The 22,893-nt window shown below is 37.5% G+C and overlaps 1 protein-coding gene and 1 non-coding gene across 2 annotated transcripts; one reads left to right on the forward strand and one right to left on the reverse strand.

Annotated features, from left to right (window-relative positions):
* Positions 1-1,697: 1,697 nt before the first annotated feature.
* On the reverse strand, positions 1,698-2,306 carry LOC120084930. Its single transcript, XM_039040741.1, has one exon. The coding sequence runs from the start codon at positions 2,304-2,306 to the stop codon at positions 1,698-1,700; it is 609 nt and encodes a 202-aa protein (XP_038896669.1).
* Positions 2,307-7,373: 5,067 nt separating this feature from the next.
* Positions 7,374-7,477, forward strand: LOC120087459. The gene has a single exon (XR_005484601.1). It is a non-coding gene; the product is annotated as a small nucleolar RNA R71 (small nucleolar RNA).
* Positions 7,478-22,893: the final 15,416 nt, after the last annotated feature.

Genomic DNA, 22,893 nt, shown 5'->3' on the forward strand with positions numbered 1-22,893 from the left:
CTGAATATCGATGTCAAATTCCTGCAATAGCAACACCCATCTAATTATTCTTGGTTTCGCATTCTTTTTACTTATCAGGAACTTTAAGGCTGAGTGATCTGTATAGATGGTTGCTGACGCACCAACTAAATAAGATCTAAATTTCTTAATGCCAAACACTATAGCCAACATTTCTTTCTCCATGGTTGTGTAATGTTCCTGAGAGTCGTTCTGTGTCTTGGACGCATAAGAGATGTGGTGTATCAAATTTCCTTTCTTTTGCCCCAGCATGGTACCTACTGCAACATCACTTGCGTCACACATGAGAATAAAACTTTGCGTCCAATTCGGTGCTATTAGTACCAGAGCTATAGTCAATGCATATTTCAGTGTTTCAAACGCGTCACAACAGTCGTCATTGAATTCGTAGGGCCAATTCGCTTCTAATAATGCGCTCAAAGGTCGCGCAATTTGAGAAAATCCTTTAACGAACCTTCGATAGAAGCCAACATATCCTAGAAAACTTCATAGAGCTTTTACATTTGACGGTGGTGGAATTTTAGCCTAAAACAATGCCTTGTGGCCTAAAACAATGCCTTCAGTCACTATAAAGTGACATTTTTCCCAATTAAGCACAAGATTTGTTTCCTCGCATCGAGTGAGGACGGTCTCCAAGTTATCTAAGCATGATTGGAATGAATCTTCAAAGACTGAAAAATCGTCCATGAAAACTTCAACGGTCTTTTCCAAGAAGTCAGAGAAAATTGCCATCATACATCTTTGGAATGTTCCAAGTGCGTTGCATAGCCCAAAGGGCATGCGCCTGAATGCAAAAGTTCCAAAGGGACAAATGATTGTTGTCTTTTCCTGATCTTTTGGGTCAATTAAAATCTGGTTATAACCAGAGTATCCATCAAGGAAACAATAAAATTCTTTTACAGCCAGTCTGTCAAGCATTTGGTCAATGAAGGGAAGGGGGAAGTGGTCCTTCTTGGTTGCCGCATTGAATTTCCTATAGTCCATGCAGATGCGCCAACCCGTGACAGTCCTTGAAGGGATGAGCTCATTATTGCTATTGGCTATCACTGTTGTTCCCCCTTTCTTAGGAACGCATTGATCTGGGTTTACCCAGCTGCTGTCGGATATAGGATAGATTAGTCCTATGTCCAACCACTTTAAAATTTCTTTCTTGACCACTTCCTTTATTATGAGATTCAGCCTTCGTTGAGGCTCAATCGATCCCGTCTTTCCTTCTTCTAGTCTGATTTTATGCATGCAATAAGATGGGCTAATGCCACAGATATCAGCCAGCGTCCAACCTATTGCACGCATGTGCTTTTGCAGCATTTGTAAAAGAGAATGTTCGTTAGGTTCAGTGAGATTCGCGAAAATAATTACAGGTAAAGTTTTATTTGTTCCAAGGAAAGCATATTTAAGATGACTAGGTAACAGTTCAGCTCATGTTCTGGTGATTCCTCTAGTGATAGACGCGTTGGTTTCGTCTGCCGCTCACTCAGACTTGCCAGTTGGGGTTCTTTCAAGTTTTCTTCCAACACGAGGACCTCGCAAACTTGGGTCGCTTCTTCTTCAGGCAACTCTATTCTGTTCAGTTGACATTCTTCACTATCCAGGAACTTTAATGTGCACATTAAACTTCACTTCCTGATTGTCTATGCGCATAGTCAATTCTCCCTTATGCACATCTTTTTTCCCAGTTGCTAGAAAAGGGTGTTCAAGAATGATATATCCTTGTCTGCTTCATAGTCAAAGATGATGAAATCTGCTGGGAATATGAAGTTGTCGTCAACTTTTACCAGAACATCTTCAATCTTTCCTTCAGGGTACTTGATCGTCCTGTCAGCGAGTTGAAGAGTAACAGCAGTGGGTTGTGCTTCACCAATGAGGTTAATGCTTGCTCCTAAATCGCACAATGCATATCCCACATCCAACCCACCGATCGAGCACGAGACCGTGAAGCTTCCCAGGTCCTTCTGTTTCTTGGGTAGTCTGTTGCTTACTAACGCATTGCATTCCTGCATTAGCGCAATTACCTCCGTCTCGCTGACTCTCCTTTTCTTTCTCAAAATATCGTTAAAAAATTTGACATATTTTGGCATTTGCTCCAAGGCTTCTACAAGTGGAATATTGATGTTCAGTTGCCTCAGGAGTTCAAGAAAACGCTTAAATTGTTGTTCATCATTCTTCTTCATCAAGCGTCTAGCGAATGGTGGGTTCAGGGGCACCGCAGGTTTTCTCGCGTTAGACGTGCTTGGCTCTGAATGGCTTGTGGATTCAGGCATTCTTTCTTCTCGATCTTCTAATGCCATTNGTTAGACGTGCTTGGCTCTGAATGGCTTGTGGATTCAGGCATTCTTTCTTCTCGATCTTCTAATGCCATTGGGCGTGTGTTGAGTTCTTTTGAAGGATTGCTATTTCTTGGGTTCATGGTTCTTTCTTCAAGAGCTTTGCCACTTCGTAATGTCACCGCGTGACATTGCTCCTTTCCATTGTTATTCCTCGGGGTTTCAGTGTTGCTAGGCAAGACTCCAGGCTGCCGATTTTTCAATTCACTCACAATCTGCCCCACCTGTATCTCCAAGTTTCTGATAGACGACACCTTGCTTTTTAGCAACGCGTCATTCTGGGCGATATACTCCTTTAATAGATTTTCAAGCTGAGATGCTGAGCTCGACACCTAACCTCCTCTATTAAAGGATTGTTGGTGCGACTGATGCATTGACTGGAATGCAGGCGGCGGTCCTTGTGTCACACCCCGCCCCAGACCACCCTCTTAGCCTAGGAAAGGGCATGACTGCAGCAGTTATCAACCCTTTGGCTGACACTTACTGCCTAATAACTCTGGCGAAATAACTTTGATACCAAAATATAACTTATACACAGCGGAATATCTTTAGGCCAAAATTTATCAATTTAGAAACATAACAAGTTTAGAGTTATTACAACACCAGATTCATAAGTCCCAAGCCCAAAAACCCTAGTCCCTACATGAACAACAGTAACATGTGTACAATATTTACAGTAACCACCTAAACCGACGGGTCAAAAAATCTTTATCCTTTAGTGGCAGAGCAGATGTAGAGTTTATCTTTTGAGGATTTGACCGCTACCTGGGGAAATGGAAAACATTTGAAAACAGGGTGAACTTGCGCTCAGTGAGTGACTTAAGAAAGATAATAATTCTCATGCAAAATCTCAATAAAGAGTTCAACTTAAATATAAGCTTCTATTGTACTTGTACTGTAGTGTAAACATTTTCCAAGCATAAAGCATATAAAGCCGTTTTAATCATAAAACTGTAAAACGTTTTCTCAGTTGAAAGTAACCCCACTGTGGGTAAAACTAATCCCAACACCAACTACTAATCAAGAGAGAACCCTTTTGCTCAATCTCTGACTCTAACTACCTACGTGCACGTGGCCATACTAAGTATCGTCATACCTTAGGTACTTCTGCTCAAATACCTTCTCAAATGTCCTTTAGTATCGAGCTACTAGCATACCTTCTCAAACGTCATTCAGTATCCGGTTGGTTTGGTACCTTCTCTAATGTCTTTTAGTACCAATAGATACCTTCTCAAATGTTCTTCAGTATCTAGTTGGGCGAATACCTTCTCAAATGTCCTTCGGTATCGCGTTTTAAGTAAAACTAGTCATAAATGACTTTCTCTTTAAAGCATATAAAGTATAACACATATAAAAACATAGATTTAAAGATACTAACACATACTGGGTATATTTAACACATATGAATAGCTTTTCAACAAACTTCCCTCACATGCATGCATTTAAAACATAAATCATAGTTTGCTTGGAAATTACTTTGTAAAACTAGCTGGCATGAGAATAATCTTCTCTAAAACATGTTTTCTATAAAACATTATAAATCAAACATTTTAAGCAAATGTTTTAGTCAAACGTTTTAGTCACTCACCTCGATCGCTTAGGAACTTTTCACTCTAGTAGTTCCTTTTCTACCTCGGGCTCCCTTTTCACCTCTAGAATTCAGATTCAATTTACATCTCATATTACTCATAGTTCTAGACCTTATTTTAAGATACTTCCTTCTACAAACATATTCTAAAATGTCTCAGGAATCTTACCCTAAAATTTGAGCTCAGAACTTCTAATGGTTCGACCGGAATCACAGAATCCAAGTGTTCCTCTCTTATACTACCAACACATTTTCTTCTAAGTGTCTTCCTCCTATGGAACCAACGCATGAGCCTCCAATTGCATGTCCTAAAATGCAACCACCTCAAATTCTTAAGCTTAAAGCTTCTTCTCAAGAAGAAACATGGTTTGATGACGTTTTGTATGTGACCTAACCCTTTGTATGCGTCCAACTTTTGGATGCTCAACGCCTAGTCCATAACCCACGCATAGCCTATAATCAATGCATAGCAAGGAAATTCACTACCATCACAATCCAATTTAGCCATCGCAATCCAACTTAGCCATCGCAAGAGCTAGCCGTCACCAACGCATAGGGTGACCGTCCATCCTCGACGCATGGCTCACTAGGTAGCATAGCATGGCTTGCTTGGATGGGTGCATGGTGCTTGGCATGTGTGCATGGTGCTGGCCACTACGCATAGTGTCTGGCCGCTTAATGCATGGGCGTGCTTGGCCGCATGGGCTCGCGCGGCGCTTTGAAGCTTGGCCGAGTGCACGGATGCATGGGCATGCTACCTCGACGCATGGGCGTGCGGCTTGTGCTGCTCGCTCGCTTGCACTGCTGCTTGGATGCACGCATAGGTTGCGTGCTTGGCTTACTCGGCAGCGCATGGGCACTCGATAAGTGCATAAAATGCACGAGGCGTGGCTGCTCGTTAGGCGCGCGCAACGTACGACACATTCCTTCGACAACGCGCTCAGCGCGTGGGTGTGCCTGCTCGATGCATCTCGCTCTCAACAATCTCTCTCTCGCTAATCTTGCTCTCAACGATCTTGCTCTCATCGATCTCGCTCTTAACGATCTTGCTCTCAACGGTCTCACTTTCAGCACTCTCAACGATCTCGCTCTTAGCTACTGTGAGCATTGTTTATCTCCGTGCAATCACTACACGATTGCCCACCTCATTGCGTTTTCATCCCTACAAACGTAGGTCGCCTTTCTTCTCATTCCATACCAGTTTTCACATCAACCCACTTATCACACAAATTTCAATGGGGAACACACTTAAGTAGAGAAATTAGGATTCAGGGTTCACACCTTGCCTTTGCTGCTGGTTCACCCCTGGGTAGTGTGGCTCCTGTTGATTTCCTACCCAAGAAAAACTTGGATGGTTCCTATTTGTTGCTATCGTGATTCGAGCAGGGAGTGTATTGTATAAAATAAGTTGGAAAAATAAGTGCTAAGTATAAATGGTGCATTGATGCTGTGATGCATTTAAGTAGTTGAAACGCGTTGATGCGTTTGAGATATGCAATCAGAACGCAAGACACTCCTATTAATGACATTCAAGTTTTCCTAAACAGCCCCAAGTATAAATCTAATTTAGATTCCTGGCAAGTCCAAGGTCAAACTCAGGGATTCAGTTAAGCAAACGCAGACCTTGCGTTGTATCTATTATAGAGGTTTTCCTAAATGAATGAGAGATGTGTTATTTACACTAAAGTGCTATGCTTGTGCAAGGAGATACAAAAGAGTTGAGTGGTGAGTGATGGATCATGCAAAAATGGAGTTTAATGTAAATGGTATGCGTCGGTCTAAGATGAGTGTACACAAACCAGAATTTGATGTGGATGAGATGGAATGATTTGCTTATCTTTTGTTCATGCGTTAGACTTTACTCAACATTTCTTAATGCGAATAACATACAAAGGCTATCTCTAGGATTCATGCGTCTAACACAGAATACAATAAACACTAGTAAGTTATCTCTGGTTGTACTAGGCCTTCTACTTGATGCAGCTTAGTTATTCTCTCGAATAATCTAAGTTAAAGATGCTTTTACCAAGTGATCAAGTTGGCTTAAGCATTGAAATGAAATTTTGCATAAAGTATAAATGCATTCAACATGAACAAGAAATAAACAATGGAAAAAATGTGATGGATCAAATATATGAATTTTATAAAGAAGCAAATTGTCTTTACAAAAGCAATATTCAATCAAGTGAAATGAAAGCGATAAATGAGATGAAGGAAACTGAGTCAAGCCACAGAGTACAATCTCTTGTATCTCTTTGGTTAAATTCTGTTGTGTACAATCATTTGTATAGGAAGAGGACGAAGTGTCTTTCTCAAGCTTGGCTTCCTCTGCTCACTGACTTGCGGTGGTGGTGGTTCTCAACCCTTCTGATCGTCTTGGCACCACAACACAACTTAAACTATGACTACACTAATTACAGAGAGTAAGAATCTTGATAATTTCTAAACTGAATAATTTTCTAGCTAACTACTAACTTTGGAGGGACTTCATTTATTTATAGGCGTTGGTCATGTCCACTTGGTGAATGGGCAGAATTAAAGTCCATATCTTGGTCAGCATTAAAGTCCATGCCCTGGTCAGCCGCTTGACTCTCGAAAGCTTTTCAGATGTCGTATGCTGCTTGAAAGCTTTTCAGATGCCTCCTGCTGCAAGTGCCCACACCTGCAAGTGTGCGTGACACAATCAACCTGGATCAATGAATCTTCTCTGCATTGAACTCCCTCCGACGCATGGCCCATGCATTAGAGCTTTCCCTGCAGCACTTCTCTAATGCGTTAACGTTAATCCTCATGTTGAAATCCTACAATACAATGCGTTAGCGCTGCGATATTTAGTCATAAAACTTCTTTGCATGAGTTTGCTAATGTTTGAATAATTCCATGTGTTTCTACTAAAAATGAGGAGAATTTATCATAAAAAAAACCTTAGTTGTTCCAACTTAAGAGCAAACATAACTTATATTTCTACAAGTTATCAATTCCTCCATCTGGGATTATATGTGTTTGAAAATGGGTTGCTTTTAATGAAGCATACTGATTGTAGATTTTGTGGGCAATCAGAGTAGGAATGAGGATCTCCACAGCCCACACAGCTAACCATGGGCTGCACAAATGTTTCTATCGAATTTACCTTTTACTGATTTGATGCGTTCCCTAGTGACATGTTCTGCAAAAGCTTTGTCATAGTAGCCACTTGTGCAGAGAGTATGGCTATTGCGTTGGAATCGATAGAATTCACATTCTAAGATCGCCTCTTCCTTTCGGTTCTTGCGTCATAAGTATCGTCCACCCATTCCATGTTATGCTTAGCAATGCAGTCTAATACTTTCTTAGCTTCAGTGTAAGATTTATCCATGACACCAATGGCTGCAGCTACGTTGGCTGCCATCTGAGATACTCTGTTCAATCCACCATAAAAAGTCTCCATCTTGATGGTTAATTGTAATCCATGGTTGGGGAAATTTTTGATTAATCCCTTAAAATGCTCCCATGCGGCACTCAAGGTTTTAGCTTCTTCTTGCTTGAAGTTCATGATCTCTCTATGCCTCCTTGCGTTGGTGGTGGGTGGGAAGTATTTTTGCATGAATTTCTCCACCAACTTTTCCCAAGTTGTGATCTCACCAAGCTCCAAAGAACTTACACATTGCTTTGCATCATCACGCAAAGAATATAGGAACAAAGATATTCTGATACCTTTTGGGGTGATTCCAGGAATCACAAATGAGTTGCACGTTTCCAGGAAACGTTTCATGTGGGTGTAAGGATCTTCTCCACGACCACCCCCAAATTTTCCAGCTGTTTGGAGCATTTGTAGCATCACAGATTTCATCTCAATTCTTGTCCCATATGGCATTGGATATATGATCTCTGTTGAGAAATAATACAATACAAGAGACGCATACTCCCTCATGGGATGCGTACTACTGTTTGCCATTAGGATCGGATTTTGCGCAGCGTGGGCTAGTTGTTGAGCTAAGTTTTGATTTTCCTGTTCGTCTGCCATTTGTTGTTGCCTGGTTTGTTGTCTGAGAAGTTGTTGCCTTAACCTACGACGATGATTAAATCGATTTCTTCGTTGAAAGGTCCTTTCAACTTCGGGGTCGTATACAAGTTCAGAAGTGCTCTCCCTGCTCATAAAAGTTTACAAGCTTAGGCTTAGCTCGTAATACTCCCTCGACTGAAGTCTTCCTACAAAAGATACAAGCAAAATTTCTGGTTAGTTTTGTTGCTAAATCCCCGTTAACAATGCAAAAAACTTGTTCGTTGATTTCGTGATTCGAGCTTATAAGTGTATTGTATAAAATAATTTGGAAAAATAAGTTTTAAGTATGAATGATGCGTTGATGTGTTAGTAACGCGTTGATGCATTAGAGATGTGCAGCAGAATGCATGACACTCCTCTATTGACATTCAAGTTTTCCTAAATTAGATCCAAGTATAAATCCAATTTAGGTTCCTGGTAAGTCTAGGGTCGAACTCAGGGATTCATACTAAGATAACGCAGACCTTGCGTTGTAACTGTTGTAAGCATATCCTAAATGTATGGAGAAATGCGTTATTTACACTAAGGTGCTATGTGTGTGTAAGAAGATACAAAAGGGTTGAATAGAGAATGATGGGTCATGTGAAAATGGATTTTGATGCAAGTGGTATGCGTCGATCTAAGTTGAATGTACACGAACTAGAATGTGATGTGGATGAGATGATTTTTTATCTTTGTTTATGCGTTGAACTGTATTCGACACTTCTCAATGTGAATAATATACAAAACCTATCTCTAGGATGTATGCGTCAAAAACAGGATGGAATAAAACACCAGTGAATCTATCTCTAGATGTGCTAGGCATTCTACTTGATGTTGGCTTACTTATTCTCTCGAATAGTCTAAGCTAAAGATGCTTTTACCAATTGATTTAGTTGGCTTAAGCGTTTGAAATGGAATTTTTCATGAAGTATAGATGCATCAAACTTAAACAAGAAATAAACAATGGCAAAGTGTGATAGACCAAATATGTGAATTTATAAAGAAGCATATTATCTTTACAAAAGCAATACTTAATCAGATGAAAGGATGAAAGCGATAAATAAGATGAAATGAAATGAGTCAAACCGCAGAGTACAATCTCTTGTCCTCTTTGGCTCAATTCTAGTTGTGTACAACCACTTGTATAAGAATTGGACGAAGTGTCTCTCTCGAGCTNGTCCTCTTTGGCTCAATTCTAGTTGTGTACAACCACTTGTATAAGAATTGGACGAAGTGTCTCTCTCGAGCTCGGCTTCCTTCGCTCCTTGATCGGCAATGATGGTGGTTCTCTTCCCGCTTACTCTTTTCGGCACCACAACATGGCTCTAAAGATCTAAAACTAAGATTAAGCTAATACTGAGACTAAAATTGAGAGTGAGAACTTGGAATTTTCTGAACTTTGGACTCTGGAGGGATTTTTTCTATTTATAGGTATTGGTCTTCTCCAGTTTGATGATGGGCAGCATTAAAGTCGATACCCTGGTTAGTCGCTTGACACTCAGATGCTTTTAAGACGCTGCCCATTGCAAGTGCCCATACTTGAATCAATGAATCTTCCTTGCATTGAATCCCTCCAACGCATGGCCCATGCGTTAGACTTTGCCTGCGACACTTCTTAATCATGCGTTAGCCTCTTGTTGAAATCCTGCAATGTCATGCGTTAGTTTCGCAGTACTTTAGTAATAAACATTCTTTTGCATGAGTTTGATAATGTTCGAGTAATTCCATGCGTTTTTACTAAAAATGATGAGATTTTATCATTAAAAACCATAATTTTTCTATCTTAAGATCCACAATAACTTGTATTTAAATCATTTGACCCTCTCTTTGTTTGTTTACATCGATCAAGGCGCTGGATTGCGGAAATGTTATGCGAAGAAGCCTCTTATCTTACTCCATCACCGCAATCCAAAGAAGAGAGATCGCCGCAAAGATGGATGCGTCAATACATGATGCAGGCAACAACGCAAAATTTAGAGGTGTACTGTTCCTTATCTTTATTTCAAATTTTGCGCTATCACATCGCATGTTAGTTTAAAAGCTTTATCACCGCATCCTCTTTGATCACCACAATCATTTGACGTAGATAAATTTAGTAGTTTACCGCATTCTATTTCTTTGCCAAGTATGATTTCAATGATGAAAAATATGCTTCTATTTCTTTCATATATACTAGAGTCTACTTAGTCTTAAGATTGTCACCTCATGAAATATTTCTACAAGTTAGGGGTTGCTAGCCTTCTTTCAAACTCTCTTTACAATGCATTTTAAGAACATCGCATGACTCATTTCAGTCTTTTGGCAATGAGGACATTGCCGCATTTTAAATTTGGGGGTGAGGTATTTATTTTCAACCTTGCTATTCTAAAAAAAAAAAAAAAGAATTGAGAATAACAACTCCACTGTCAACACAATGGGAAACCTATGTTGATAAGAGTTAAGTTGTGAAAAGCACTTACCCATAGTTGGATGTCCGCATGACACACGTGGGGGCAAGCCAAAACGAAAGTAAGTCACTAGGATCAACGCATAAATAAATGACCGCAACTCCACTGCGAAATAGATATGAGTTTAGCCAAAACGAAGGCAAGGAACTTGGATCAGCGCAAGGTCAGAAAAAGAAAATCAATGAAGGGCAAGGATAAAATCATTTGACGCCCCAGTAGAAAATTTTCTTTTTGAAATAAATCATGCGATGTTCCGGAATTTAGTAAAGTCCTTTTGAAAGGTAAGCTTGTAGTCCCTAGGTCTTAGAAATATTTTAAGAAGAGACTTGAATAAGACTTAAGGAAATTCTAGTATATAGGATTTGAACGGAGTATTCTTGAGAAATCTAGGAAAAGAACATTGCGGTTGACTTGCTAAAGGAATCTTTAGCTTATGCTTAAGGACAAGCATTGTTTAAATTTAGGGGTGTGATAATGGGAAGAAATGCACGTTATCATAGTGCTAAGATTCTTAAACAATGTTGGATTGCGTTGAAGAAATATGTTAATTTGTGTCCATTAACCATCGATATCGTAATATTGTGGTCGCATGCATTCAACGCATTAGAATAGTTGATTTTTGTATTTTTGTGCAGAATATGCGTTGACGAAATGCAAGAATTGCGATCATAGGAAATCATTGTCAAGCGTAACTTCACCACAAGCCTTTGCGATGATTTTGTTCGCAAACATTCACCCGAGAAGGATCACCGCAACTTGGTCAGCGTAACATGGTGGGCGCATCTGGGTCAAAGGCTAATTAAGCGCAATGGGATCGAAAGCTGATGATAGTCGAATCCAAATTAAGTTGACAGCCGATAACGGTAACAAGGTACATTCAGCTTTTCAGTGACAATTATTCGGCACATCAGTTAGAATTAAAGCCGTCCAATCTATACAACCATGAGAGAGAAGCCGCCTTTCACCATGGATGCTCTATAAATACCAATAGCATTCTTCAGAGGACGGGTTGACGAGTTAATCAATTCACCATTCTTTAGTTCATACGTCTTTGTTCTTAGTTTTCTTTTATTTTAAGGTGGAAGCGAGGAAGGAGGTTGTGCTGGCAAATCGTTTCGGTAAGCTTGGGAGAGCGCCGGAAGCTTTAAGGACAAAGAGAGGGCCGATGCCTGCGGAAGCGGGAACATTTTTAGAGCAGAATAGAGATTTCAGTGTAAAAGCCTCGGTCAGCAAGGAATTGCTACCAGGCTTTCTACCTTTAACTTCCATTGTCATTTTGTACTCAACTCATTTATAAAAATGGAATTTCCTTCTCTATATCTGTTCACTCTCTGTTATTCACGCATGAGTAACTAAATCAGTTGAATGGATTGAGAAGCATTTAGCTAGCACAACTAGGAAATCTTCATTCTTTGCGATTATCTTGTATTGTGTATGCTTCATTCATCCATTAGAGATACTCGAGAGGGTAGTCTAAGGACAGGATCAAGACTTGGGAAGGCAGGTTAGAATCTAAGCTCGGGAGAGTCAGATTAGAACATATAATACAAGAGATAGGCGCTTAGGAATGAGCACTATTTGTTATTAATGCATCGCATGCATCCTAGAGATAGGATATGATTGTATGCAGTTACCTTGCTTTCATGCATTTTGCATCATCGCATAGGACAAGAGTAGAGACTTAGGAATAAGCTCTATGGACACTTTTGCATTCAACACATGCATCCTAGACTTAGGAGCATCGCATTTACATTGGAAAATGACGCATTCCCAAGTAACACTAGCTAAAGATTTTCTCAACCCGTTCATCGTATACTCATTGCATCTATCACACAACTGCCTTTTCTCAAATCCGCCGCATTTGTTTATTTTCTCATTACGCAATTAATAACTATTTATTTACTCGGTTACTGCAAGGTTTTCATAAAAACTACCAATGCAATCTGTTTTCATAAATCCCAGTGTTCGACCCTAGACTTACTAGGAAACTCAGAGGAATTTACACTTGGATTCCGCTGGGGAAACTTGAGTGCACAACACAATTTCATCAACGCATATCACCCGCATTTCCATTTCATAAAATCAAGCATCAGTATTGATGAGGCCATTCAACTGTTGTCATTGGCAGACTTAAGTTACTTATAGACAAGAAATGATATATGTTAATAGATGATGTATATATAGTTCGTAATATGAAAAAGAATTTCATCTTTGTTTCTTGTTTAATTGAGTAAAATTATTCTCTCTCATTTTCTGGAAGTAAAATGTTTATTTTCAAGAATAGAATGGAGATAAGATTTGGTTCAAAAGAAAGTAACTTATATGTACTAAGTGAAAGAACCTCTGTGAAGGGGATTGCAGTGGAAGTTGATCATCCCAATTCCTAATCGTTTTTTATTTTTTTTATAGTACATGCATTAGGAAAACCAAAAATTATACAGCAGGCAAGAAAAAACCAAAAAAGTTAGGAAACCTTACCCTTGAAGACATTTTTCAAATTAAATCCCAAAAAAGTTAGGAAACCTTAATTATTTTTAAAAATAAATAATTAAATAATTATTTTAAATAATTAAATAATTAATAAATGATTTTAATTCATAATTAAAATTATAATAAAAATATATAATAATCAACTTATTATATATTATGCAATCATATGTTATATCATATATAACATATAACATACAGTTTCTTTTCTCTCTCTCATGGTATTTAATATAAATCATATTTATATTAAATTTGAATTAATATGGATCTTATTCATATAATTAACATTTGAATCATATTCAAACATTGAATTCGTCTCATAAATTTTTTATATTATAATGTATCAAATACATTATAGTAATTATATCATATATAATTACATAAACTTAATTAGATTATATATAATTACTTTCCTCAATTATTTGAACAACTCAAATTAATCCAAAACTTGATTCTCATAAATTTTGATGAGCTATCAAGGAGACATCATGGACTCGTAGTTTGAAAGCTCCAACGGTTCACGAATAATTAATTAAACTCTTTAATTAAATTATTCACTATCCGTTAACTATCGGCACTCCAGTAAAGATCGAACAACTGCATTCTTTGTACTATAGATATATTTTGTGTCCATTGGATATAACGAATCCACAGTACGATGACCTTTCAAATTGCTCGTAATACCAGTTGGGCCAAATTATCGTTTTGCTCCAATTGTTACATCTAACTCCTTGAGTACCACTGATTTCTCTAATGAATAATAAATTATAGTCCCTATGACTAACCCCTCTCAGGCCAAGAGAGGGTGTGGTGCCACAATGTTTAAGCCCCAAAATCAGCCCTCAAGGGAGCAATTTATCTACTTTTCTAAACATTGGAGAAGGAATGAATTTCGTCTTGTGTAGCTGTGTTCCCAGCTCCCCAATTAGACGAATCCCTAAAATGGTAGGCATGTTGAGTTACTGATCTGGCCACTCGCACCCATACAAGTTAAAGGACCCCCTTCATAGGCAGGAGTTCACAACTCACTCAGAATTCAGATCGTGTTACCTATGGTCATTCTGATGAAATAGAGGTCTCCCACTTGCCCTAGTCTAGATGTGGCCTGTTCTATAGACCCATACTCTGTAGGAGACCTTTAACACCTTAGTCGTGAGGGTCTATGTAAATGGATTAGTAACATTGTGTTCCAAGGCTATCTACATGACAATCACGTCTCCTCGAGGCACAATCTCTAGGATGAGATGATACTTCCGCTCTATATGCTTCCGGTGCTTGTGGCTCCAAGGCTCAAGGAAATTAGCCACTGCACCACTATTATCACAATAAAATGTGATGGGCTTCAACATGTCTGGAATGACATCTAGATCAGCCAAGAACTTTCTGAGCCATACAACTTACTTGGCAGCTTTGCAAGCTGCTATATACTCAGCCTCCATGGTGGAGTCAGCGATGCACCCTTGCTTGGTGCTTCTCCAAACTATGGCTCCTTCATTAAGAGTAAACATTGATCCTGATGTGGAGTTCCTAGAGTCCTTATCAGTCTGAAAATTATAGTCTATGTATCCTGTAATGATTCAATTCGTTGAACCATACATGAGCATGTAGTCCCTCATTCTTTGTAGATACTTAAGGATGTTCTCAACGACGGTCCAGTGACCTAATCCTGGATTAGATTGATATCTACTGACTATCTCTATTGCATAGTAGATGCCAAAACTAATAGATAACATCTCATACATCAGACTACCAACAATCGATGCATAAGGGATCCGTTTCATTTCCTCAATCTCTTGAGGAGTCTTAGGACATTGTTCCTTAGACAATGTAACTCCGTGCCTGAAAGGCAATAAGTCCCTCTTGGAGTTCTGCATTGAAAATTTGACAAACATCTTGTCAATATACGACGCTTGAGATAGAGCTAGCACTTTGTTCTTTTTCAATCCCTAAAGATCTAAATACCTAAAACAAACTGAGCCTCTCCCAAATCTTTCATTTGGAATTGGGTCGCTAGCTAGTTCTTAACCTCAATCTGTAAATCTACATCATTCCCAATGAGAAGGATATCAACTACATATAATACTAGAAAAAACTACTAAACTGTTGATGATTTTCTTGTAAAAACAAGGCTCATCAATGTTTTGATCAAAGCCATAAGATTTTATCGCAGTATCAAACATTATTTTCCAAGATCGAGATGCTTGTTTTAGTCCATAAAAGGACCAATTAAGGTTGCAAACCTTTTGCTCTTGACCTTGGATTATGAATCCCTCGGGCTGCACCATGTAAATGGTCTCTTTAAGATTATCATTTAGAAAGGCAGTCTTGACGTCCTTCTGCCAAATCTCATAGTCATAATATGAGACAATGAACAGGAGTATCTAGATAGATTTGAGCATGACAATAGGTGAGGAAGTATCCTCATAGTCGACTCCATCAACCTTGGTATAACTCTTTGCCACTAATCTAGCCTTGAAGGTTTATACCTTCCCATCAACTCCCCATTGCCTCTTGTAGATTCATTTGCAACCTATGGGTTTAACCCCATCAGGTTGATCTACAAGATCTCATACTGAATTGAAGTACATAAACTTCTATTCGAGATCCATCACATTGATCCAATCATCTCTATCAACATCCTCCATTGCCTTCTTGTAAGACAATGGATCCTCAACTTCACCATCAGCTACCATAACCAGGATTTATGTTAAACACATATAGCAAACATGGGGTGTCGCAACTCTCCCACTGCATTGAGGTTCCCTCAACACTTGAGGTGGATTTGACCTACTAGATGATCCTACTTCAACAACTCTTGTTGAGGTAATGGGTTCTTCAAATCCTCTTTTTGAAGATTCAGTAGTTTCTGGGAAAATTTCATTCAACACAATTTTGCTACGAGGCTTGTGCTTCCTTATGTGGTTTTCTTAGAAAAAAGTAGTGTTTTTTTATACAAACACCTTGTTCTCTTTTGGATTAAAGAAAATACCACCTTTCTTTCCTTTGAGGTAGCCTACAAATAGGCATAATCTTGAACGTGGTTCCTATTTCTTAGGATTAGCCTCAAGCATGTGTTCTGGGTAACCCCAGATTCTGAAATGACATAAACTAACTTTATGACTATTCGATAATTCTAAAGGTGTTCTAGAAACACTCTTGGATGGAATGTAGTTCAGGATATATGTTGCAGTCTCTACTGCTTAACCCCAAAACGAGTCAGGTAAGGAAGCGTAACTCATCGTAGACCAAACCATGTCCAACAAGTTTTGATTTCTCCTTTCTGATATACCATTTTGCTGAGGTGTACCAAGTGCTTAGAGTTGGGATAATATTCCATGTTCTATCAAATAGTTCTGGAAAGATAGATCTACAGACTCTTCACTTCGATCAGATCAAAATTTTTTAATCGTTTTATTTAATGCATTTTCAACTTCAACCTTGAATTCTTTGAACTTTTCAAAAAGTCTCAGACTTATGTTGCATAGTAAATGTACTCATATCTGGAATAATCATCAGTAAAAGTGATGAAGTATTCATAGCCTCCTCTAGCCTTGACATTCATCGGACCACAAAGGTCTGAATGTACGAGCTCGAGAGGTACTTTAGTCCTATGACCTTTTCCAATAACACTCTTGGATGGAACGTAGTTCAGGATAAATGTTGCAGTCTCTACTACATAATCCCAAAACAAGTAAGGTAAGGAACCGTAACTCATCATAAACCAAACCATGTCCAACAAGGTTCGATTTCTCCTTTCTGATACACCATTTTGCTAAGGTGTACCAAGTGCTGAGAGTTGGGATACTATTCCATATTCTATCAAATAGTTCTGGAAAGATAGATCCATAAACTTTCCACTTCGATTAGATAAAAGTTTTTTAATCGTTTTATTTAATGCATTTTCAACTTCAGCCTTGAATTCTTTGAGATTTTAAGTCTCAGACTTATGTTGCATAGTAAATGTACTCATATCTGGAATAATCATCTGTAACAGGGATGAAGTATTCATAATCTCCTCTAGCCTTGACATTCATCAGACCACAAAGGTCTGAATGTACAAGCTCGAGAGGTACTTTAGTCCTATGACCTTTTCCAATAAAAGGTCTTTTTTTTGTCATTTTGCTTTCATGGCATGACTCACATATTGGTAAAGAATTTTCTACTAACTCATTTAGAAGTCGATTCTTTACTAACCTCTCAATCCTATTTAAATTTATATGACCTAATCTTAGGTGCCAAAGTTGGGCATTTTCTTTTGGAAAAAATTCAAGTCTTTTATTTTGAGTGACTGCAGTTTTAAACATTTCAATGTTATGGAGGGCCTTAGTAGCTAACGATCTTAGTACATAAAGGTCATTTTCCAGTTTTGCAGAACAAATATCAATGCTATTTTTGGAAATAAACAATTTATTAACAAAAAAGTTGATTGCTAGGATTGTTCTAACAAACACTTTACAGAAATAATGTTCTTTTCAAATTAGGAACCACATAAACATTATCTAATACAAGAAGTTTATTCTGTAAAGTCAACCGGATTCCTCCCACTGCCACAGCCGAGACGACGTGCCTAGTTCCAACTCGCATCGTCATCTCACCAGCTTTAAGTTGCCACCAGGAACTATTTCCCTGAAATGAAGAACAAAAGTGGTTAGCGGTCCCAGAGTCACTAATCAAGCCAGAATCATCATTCTCCACTAAGCAAGTTTCAGGAACAAGTAAATTAGATTTACTTTGCTTGGCTTTCTTTTTTTTCTGCCAAGTATTTGGGGCAGTTCCTCTTCCAATGACCATCAAGGCTGCAACAAATTCCCTTTATAGCAGTGATCGGTTTTTTGTCCCTTTGAGCAACAACTATAGGGTTAGCTTTCCCCTTTCCACCCTTTTCTTCCACTTTTTGGTGCTAGAGGAAGAAGGTACAGACTTAGTTTCAGAGGTTGAACCTTTGTGGAACTTTTTAAAAGATGAAGCAACATTTGCCTCACCTTTCTTGTTCTTGTTTTTATGCAGAGACTGAAAAGTCTGCAGCTTGTTGAGCAGAGTGGTCAGGTTATAGTCAATCCTATTCATAAATACATTGCTACGAGAATGAAGGAAACTTTCAGGTAAAGATTCCAATATGAAGCTAACCTGACTAACTTCATCGATGGTAGACCCGTTCATCTCTGCAACGTTAAAGTGGACTATCATTTTGAGAACGTGTTCTCAAACAGATGCCCCTTCTTACATAGGGGCATTGACGATTTCTTTAAGAGCGTCATGCCTGAGTTGCGCAGACGGTTGTCCGAATATTCCCCTCAAGGACTCCATGATCTCATGGGCTGTGAGCATGGGCTCATGCTTCTTAGCCAAGAATTGAGTAAGACTAACCAAGATATCTCGGGCCTTTTCGTTTGCCCTTGTCCAATGCTCATATGGATTTCAAACGTTTTAAGGAGCATTTTGAGCAGGAATGGGAGGACAATCCTCCATTAGGACAAAACGAAGATCATCCATTATTAAAATTGTGTTGATCATGGTTTTCCAAGTAGCATAATTTTCACTAGTTAATTTATTGACGAAGAGTAAGTTTAGTGTAGCGGTAGCCATTAAATAAATTGGTGAAAATGACAAACTATTTTCAAATTAGTTTAATTTTCATTAATCATTTAAACAACCAATCGATTTCAACAAAATTCTAATGTACCCTAAGTGACATCTAATTTTGCAATGATGTTTTAGTGAGGCAGGAGAAAAGTCACCGTAGGGTGATCAAGTATCCCTTCACTGAAATGAGACATTCTTAACCTATAGATATAACAACTCCTTGTTATTGTCACTATTAGTCACCATTGTTCAATCCAGAATATGTTAAACTAGCTTAACGATTCTTGAAAGTGTGACCTTTCATTTTAGGTCATAGAGTTTCGCCCCAATGAGCCAGCCGTAGGAAAAAAACTAATTGGGACATGAAACTAAAGCAACCTTATCCATTTCTAGAGGTTAAATAAAGTGTCATACAAACTGCCATCCTTAAGGGGGGCACCTACAATGCCACGAGGCGATGCATGAAACTTTAGTTTGTCCTAATGAGAAAGACTAAGGGATGTGCTGTCACACGTCCCGCTCCCACTTACTATAAACACTCTCTCCATTCACCTTGATATTGGCCTACCCAAATTCCATCCTTTGGGGGGACACTCATGGTGCCTCGAGGCCGAGTGTAGATCTCACGATGTGAATTTTCAGGAAGAAACGTGTAGAAGAAAATTAAAGTATCATATACCCCATTTTTCTCCCACTAAGTATTTTACCTAGAGTTAATTAACTTAGGAAAAACCCGGCTAATGATTTTAACTAAGTGAAATTTTAATTTACTAAAAAACAACACTTGTCTTTAATGATTAAACAATTTTTATTAAAGTATTATAAAACTCTTTAATAATCCTTAATCAAACTTGCATGCATGTTTTAAATCGATATAATTCGCCTTTCCAGGTAGGTTCCCAGGTAAGGGTGCGACATTTTCGTCAACTTAAGTGCCTCAGCCTAGACAGAACCCGCCTTAGACAAAAGGTCCCTTATAGATATATGTGCTACATTTTTAATCTTTTATTAAGAAATCAATTTAATTCTATTAAACCGATTAAAAGATTAAACTAAGATTTCTAATCTCATTAGAAACGTGATCATAGGTCTATTTCAATCATATTTTAAAACATTTTTAAAAAATGATTATAACCTAAGGTTTGCATGCAACTCTTTGTTATTGATTTTAATTCTAATTTCATGTAATTATAACGTTTATAAATAAATGAAACAATTAAAATTCATTCGTTGCATGCTTGACATGCATTAGTTAATCATAACAATTATAAGTTAACCGAAGATAATGTCATGCTTCATTCAATCTCAATTTCATTACTAATATATATATATTATTTACATATAATAAAGTAATGAAGGATATTAATAACATTCTTTAAAGAAAATATACATTCGTACTTTATATTATCACTCTTATAATATATATGATGCATATATATGTTATTAATGTTTTATATAATATAAAAATTATACTATATGATGCATGAGCAAGCTATATAATTTCAATCATGCATATTCTAATATTCTAATCCTTATAATATAAAATGATGCATGATGATAAATACGAAACCAATGGTAGGATTTTTAAATCTATATGACATACAATATGACATAAAATAATATTCTAATCACAGGTATATTTAAAAATTAAAGATTGATGGACCGGAATAGGACACTAAAATAAAATAAAATGGTTAACTATTACATTAATAAAAATCATCCGGTTCGATACAAGTGAACCAGGCCTTGAACTACTCAAACCAAGCCTTGAACCGATCTAACCGGCAACTGAACCACCCTCAAACCGCTCGAATCGAACGAACCACGAGCAAACAGGAGATGTTTTTCCGCATCACAGCATCGAGATGTTGTGCCTAGCATCACAACTCTACGAAAAATTTTCTTTGTTTGTTACTCGGATTGTCACAACGCTAAGGCACAATGTTGCGACGTTACAATGCAGTCTGCTACTGCACAACATCAATCTTCTTCGATTCGACATCTAAATTCAGCCCCAAAACGCCAGAAAACCTCCAGGAACATCACAAACAACTCGATATACAATATTACAGACTCAATAACAATTACTTGCCCAAAAAACATGGGCCCTTACAACCAAATTGTAAAGAAAACAGTACTGTAAAACTTTGCCCTATCCCAAAAACATCCATCAATCAAACTGCATTCAACAAAAAGCCATTCATCACATGAATTTAAACAGAATGCAGCAGATCAAAGATACCCACCAAAATTATAAAATTAATTAAAAAAATTGGGAATTTGGGATCAAACCAAGGCTCTGATACCAATTGAAAAAACCCTTATGAAGGGGATTGCAGCGAAAGTGGATCATCCCAATTCCCAATCGTTTTTTTTTTTAAAAAAAATTACAATACATGCATTAGGAAACCATAAATTATACAACATGCAAAAAATAAACCAAAAAGGTTTGGAAACCTTACCCTTGAAGACGTTCTTCAAATTGAATCCCACGAACACAACCACGAAAGAGTCCTCAGTATTTTTTGGTGAGGATCTAGGAGGTGTGGGCTTTAGAGAGTTTTGGGATTGAGGGAGAAGGGAGAATTTTTTTGGAGAGAAAAAATCTTGGTAAGCCAAAAAAAGAAAATTACAGAGAACAACAACGTTCTGTATCACCCTCTGACTTAGTCTTTTTTTTTTTTCACAAGTTTATGAAAGAGACCCCTCCACCACTTCTTACGTGGGTGGTGGAGAGAAAAAGGTGGGGAGGGAAATATAACACACTCCTCTTAATTATTTTAAAAAATAATTAGAAAATTATTAAATAATAAAATAATAAATAAATAATTTTAATTGAATTAAAATTATAATAAAAATATATAATATTCAACTTATTATATATTATGCAATCATATGTTATATCATATATAACATATAACATATAGTTGTTTTTTTTTTCTCTCTCATGGTATTTATTATAAATCATATTTACATTAAATTTTAATTATATGAATCTTATTCATTATAATCCCTCCCGTGTGGCGACATGGGGGCGAAAAAAGGAAAGAGAGGGATGGGGTTTAGCATTTGAATCATATTCAAACATTTGATTCCTCTTATAGATTCTTTATATTATAATGTATCAAATACATTATAGTAATTATATCATACATAATTACATAAACTTAACTATATCATATATAATTATTTCCCTCAATTAATTTGAAAAATTTAAATTAATCCAAAACTTGATTCTCATAAATTTTGATGAGCTACCGAGGGGACCTCATGGACTTGTAACTTAAAGCTCTAACGGTTCGCGAATAATTAATTAAACTCTTTAATTAAATTATTCATTATTCGTTAATTTTTGGGCACTTTCCAACAGCTGCATTCTTCGCGCTACAGATATATTTATGATCCATTGGATATAACCAATCCACAGTACGATGATCCTTCACAAATTGCTCGTAAGTACAGCTGGGCCAAATTACTGTTTTGCCCCTATAGTTACATCTAACTCTTTAAGTACCACTGATTCCTCTAATGAACAATAAATCATAGTCCTACGATGACTAACCCCTCTCGGGCTAGGAGAGGGTGTGGCACCATAATGTTCAAGCCTCGGAATCAACCCTTAAAGTAGTAATGTATCTACTTTCCTAAACATTAGGAAAGAAGTGAATTCCATCTTATGTAGCTGTGTTCCCAGCTCCACAATCAAACGAATCCCCAAAATGGTAGGCATGTTGAGTTGGTGATTTGACCACTCTCACCTATACAAATCAAAGGACCGCCTTAATAGGCAGGAGTTTCTGACTGAATCAGGATTCAGGTCGTGTTACTTATGGTCATCCTGATGTTATATAATGGGACTACTCATTTCGTGATTCGGTTTTATACAAACTCCTTTATATAGAGTATCCTCGCTCACATATCTCCACATAAATGATCAGGATAAGATCATTTGTAGCACTTTACAACAATTGTAATATGTACAAAGCGGGCCATACTCGTAGTGTCACCAGGATAAGGTATCCAACCTTATCCATCTACTACATACCATTTAGGTTATCACTTAAAACATGATCCATCCGTATGTTTCTACATTCATGTTTAAGCTACGAGATAACCATGGAACTTAGTTTATTGGTTTGTGATTAATGAAACAAAAATTGGAATAAAATATCATATATTTTATTAAATAAATAATGAGTTTGTACATAAAATTCACAAACTATAGAACTCTACGAGATTTAGGGCATCAAACCCAATACTAAGGCCGTTAGTTACAAAGGTTGTCCTAAATACTAAAATGTTCAAGCAACTGCGAAGAGACCAAGGATTTCTCCTAAAGAAAATGCCCACCTTTGGCATCTAAGATTATGTCACATTAATCTCAATAGGATTGATAGATTGGTGAAAAGTGGACTTCTAAAT

The sequence above is a fragment of the Benincasa hispida genome, chromosome 9, assembly GCF_009727055.1.
Source record: "Benincasa hispida cultivar B227 chromosome 9, ASM972705v1, whole genome shotgun sequence".
Taxonomy (NCBI): Eukaryota; Viridiplantae; Streptophyta; class Magnoliopsida; order Cucurbitales; family Cucurbitaceae; genus Benincasa; species Benincasa hispida.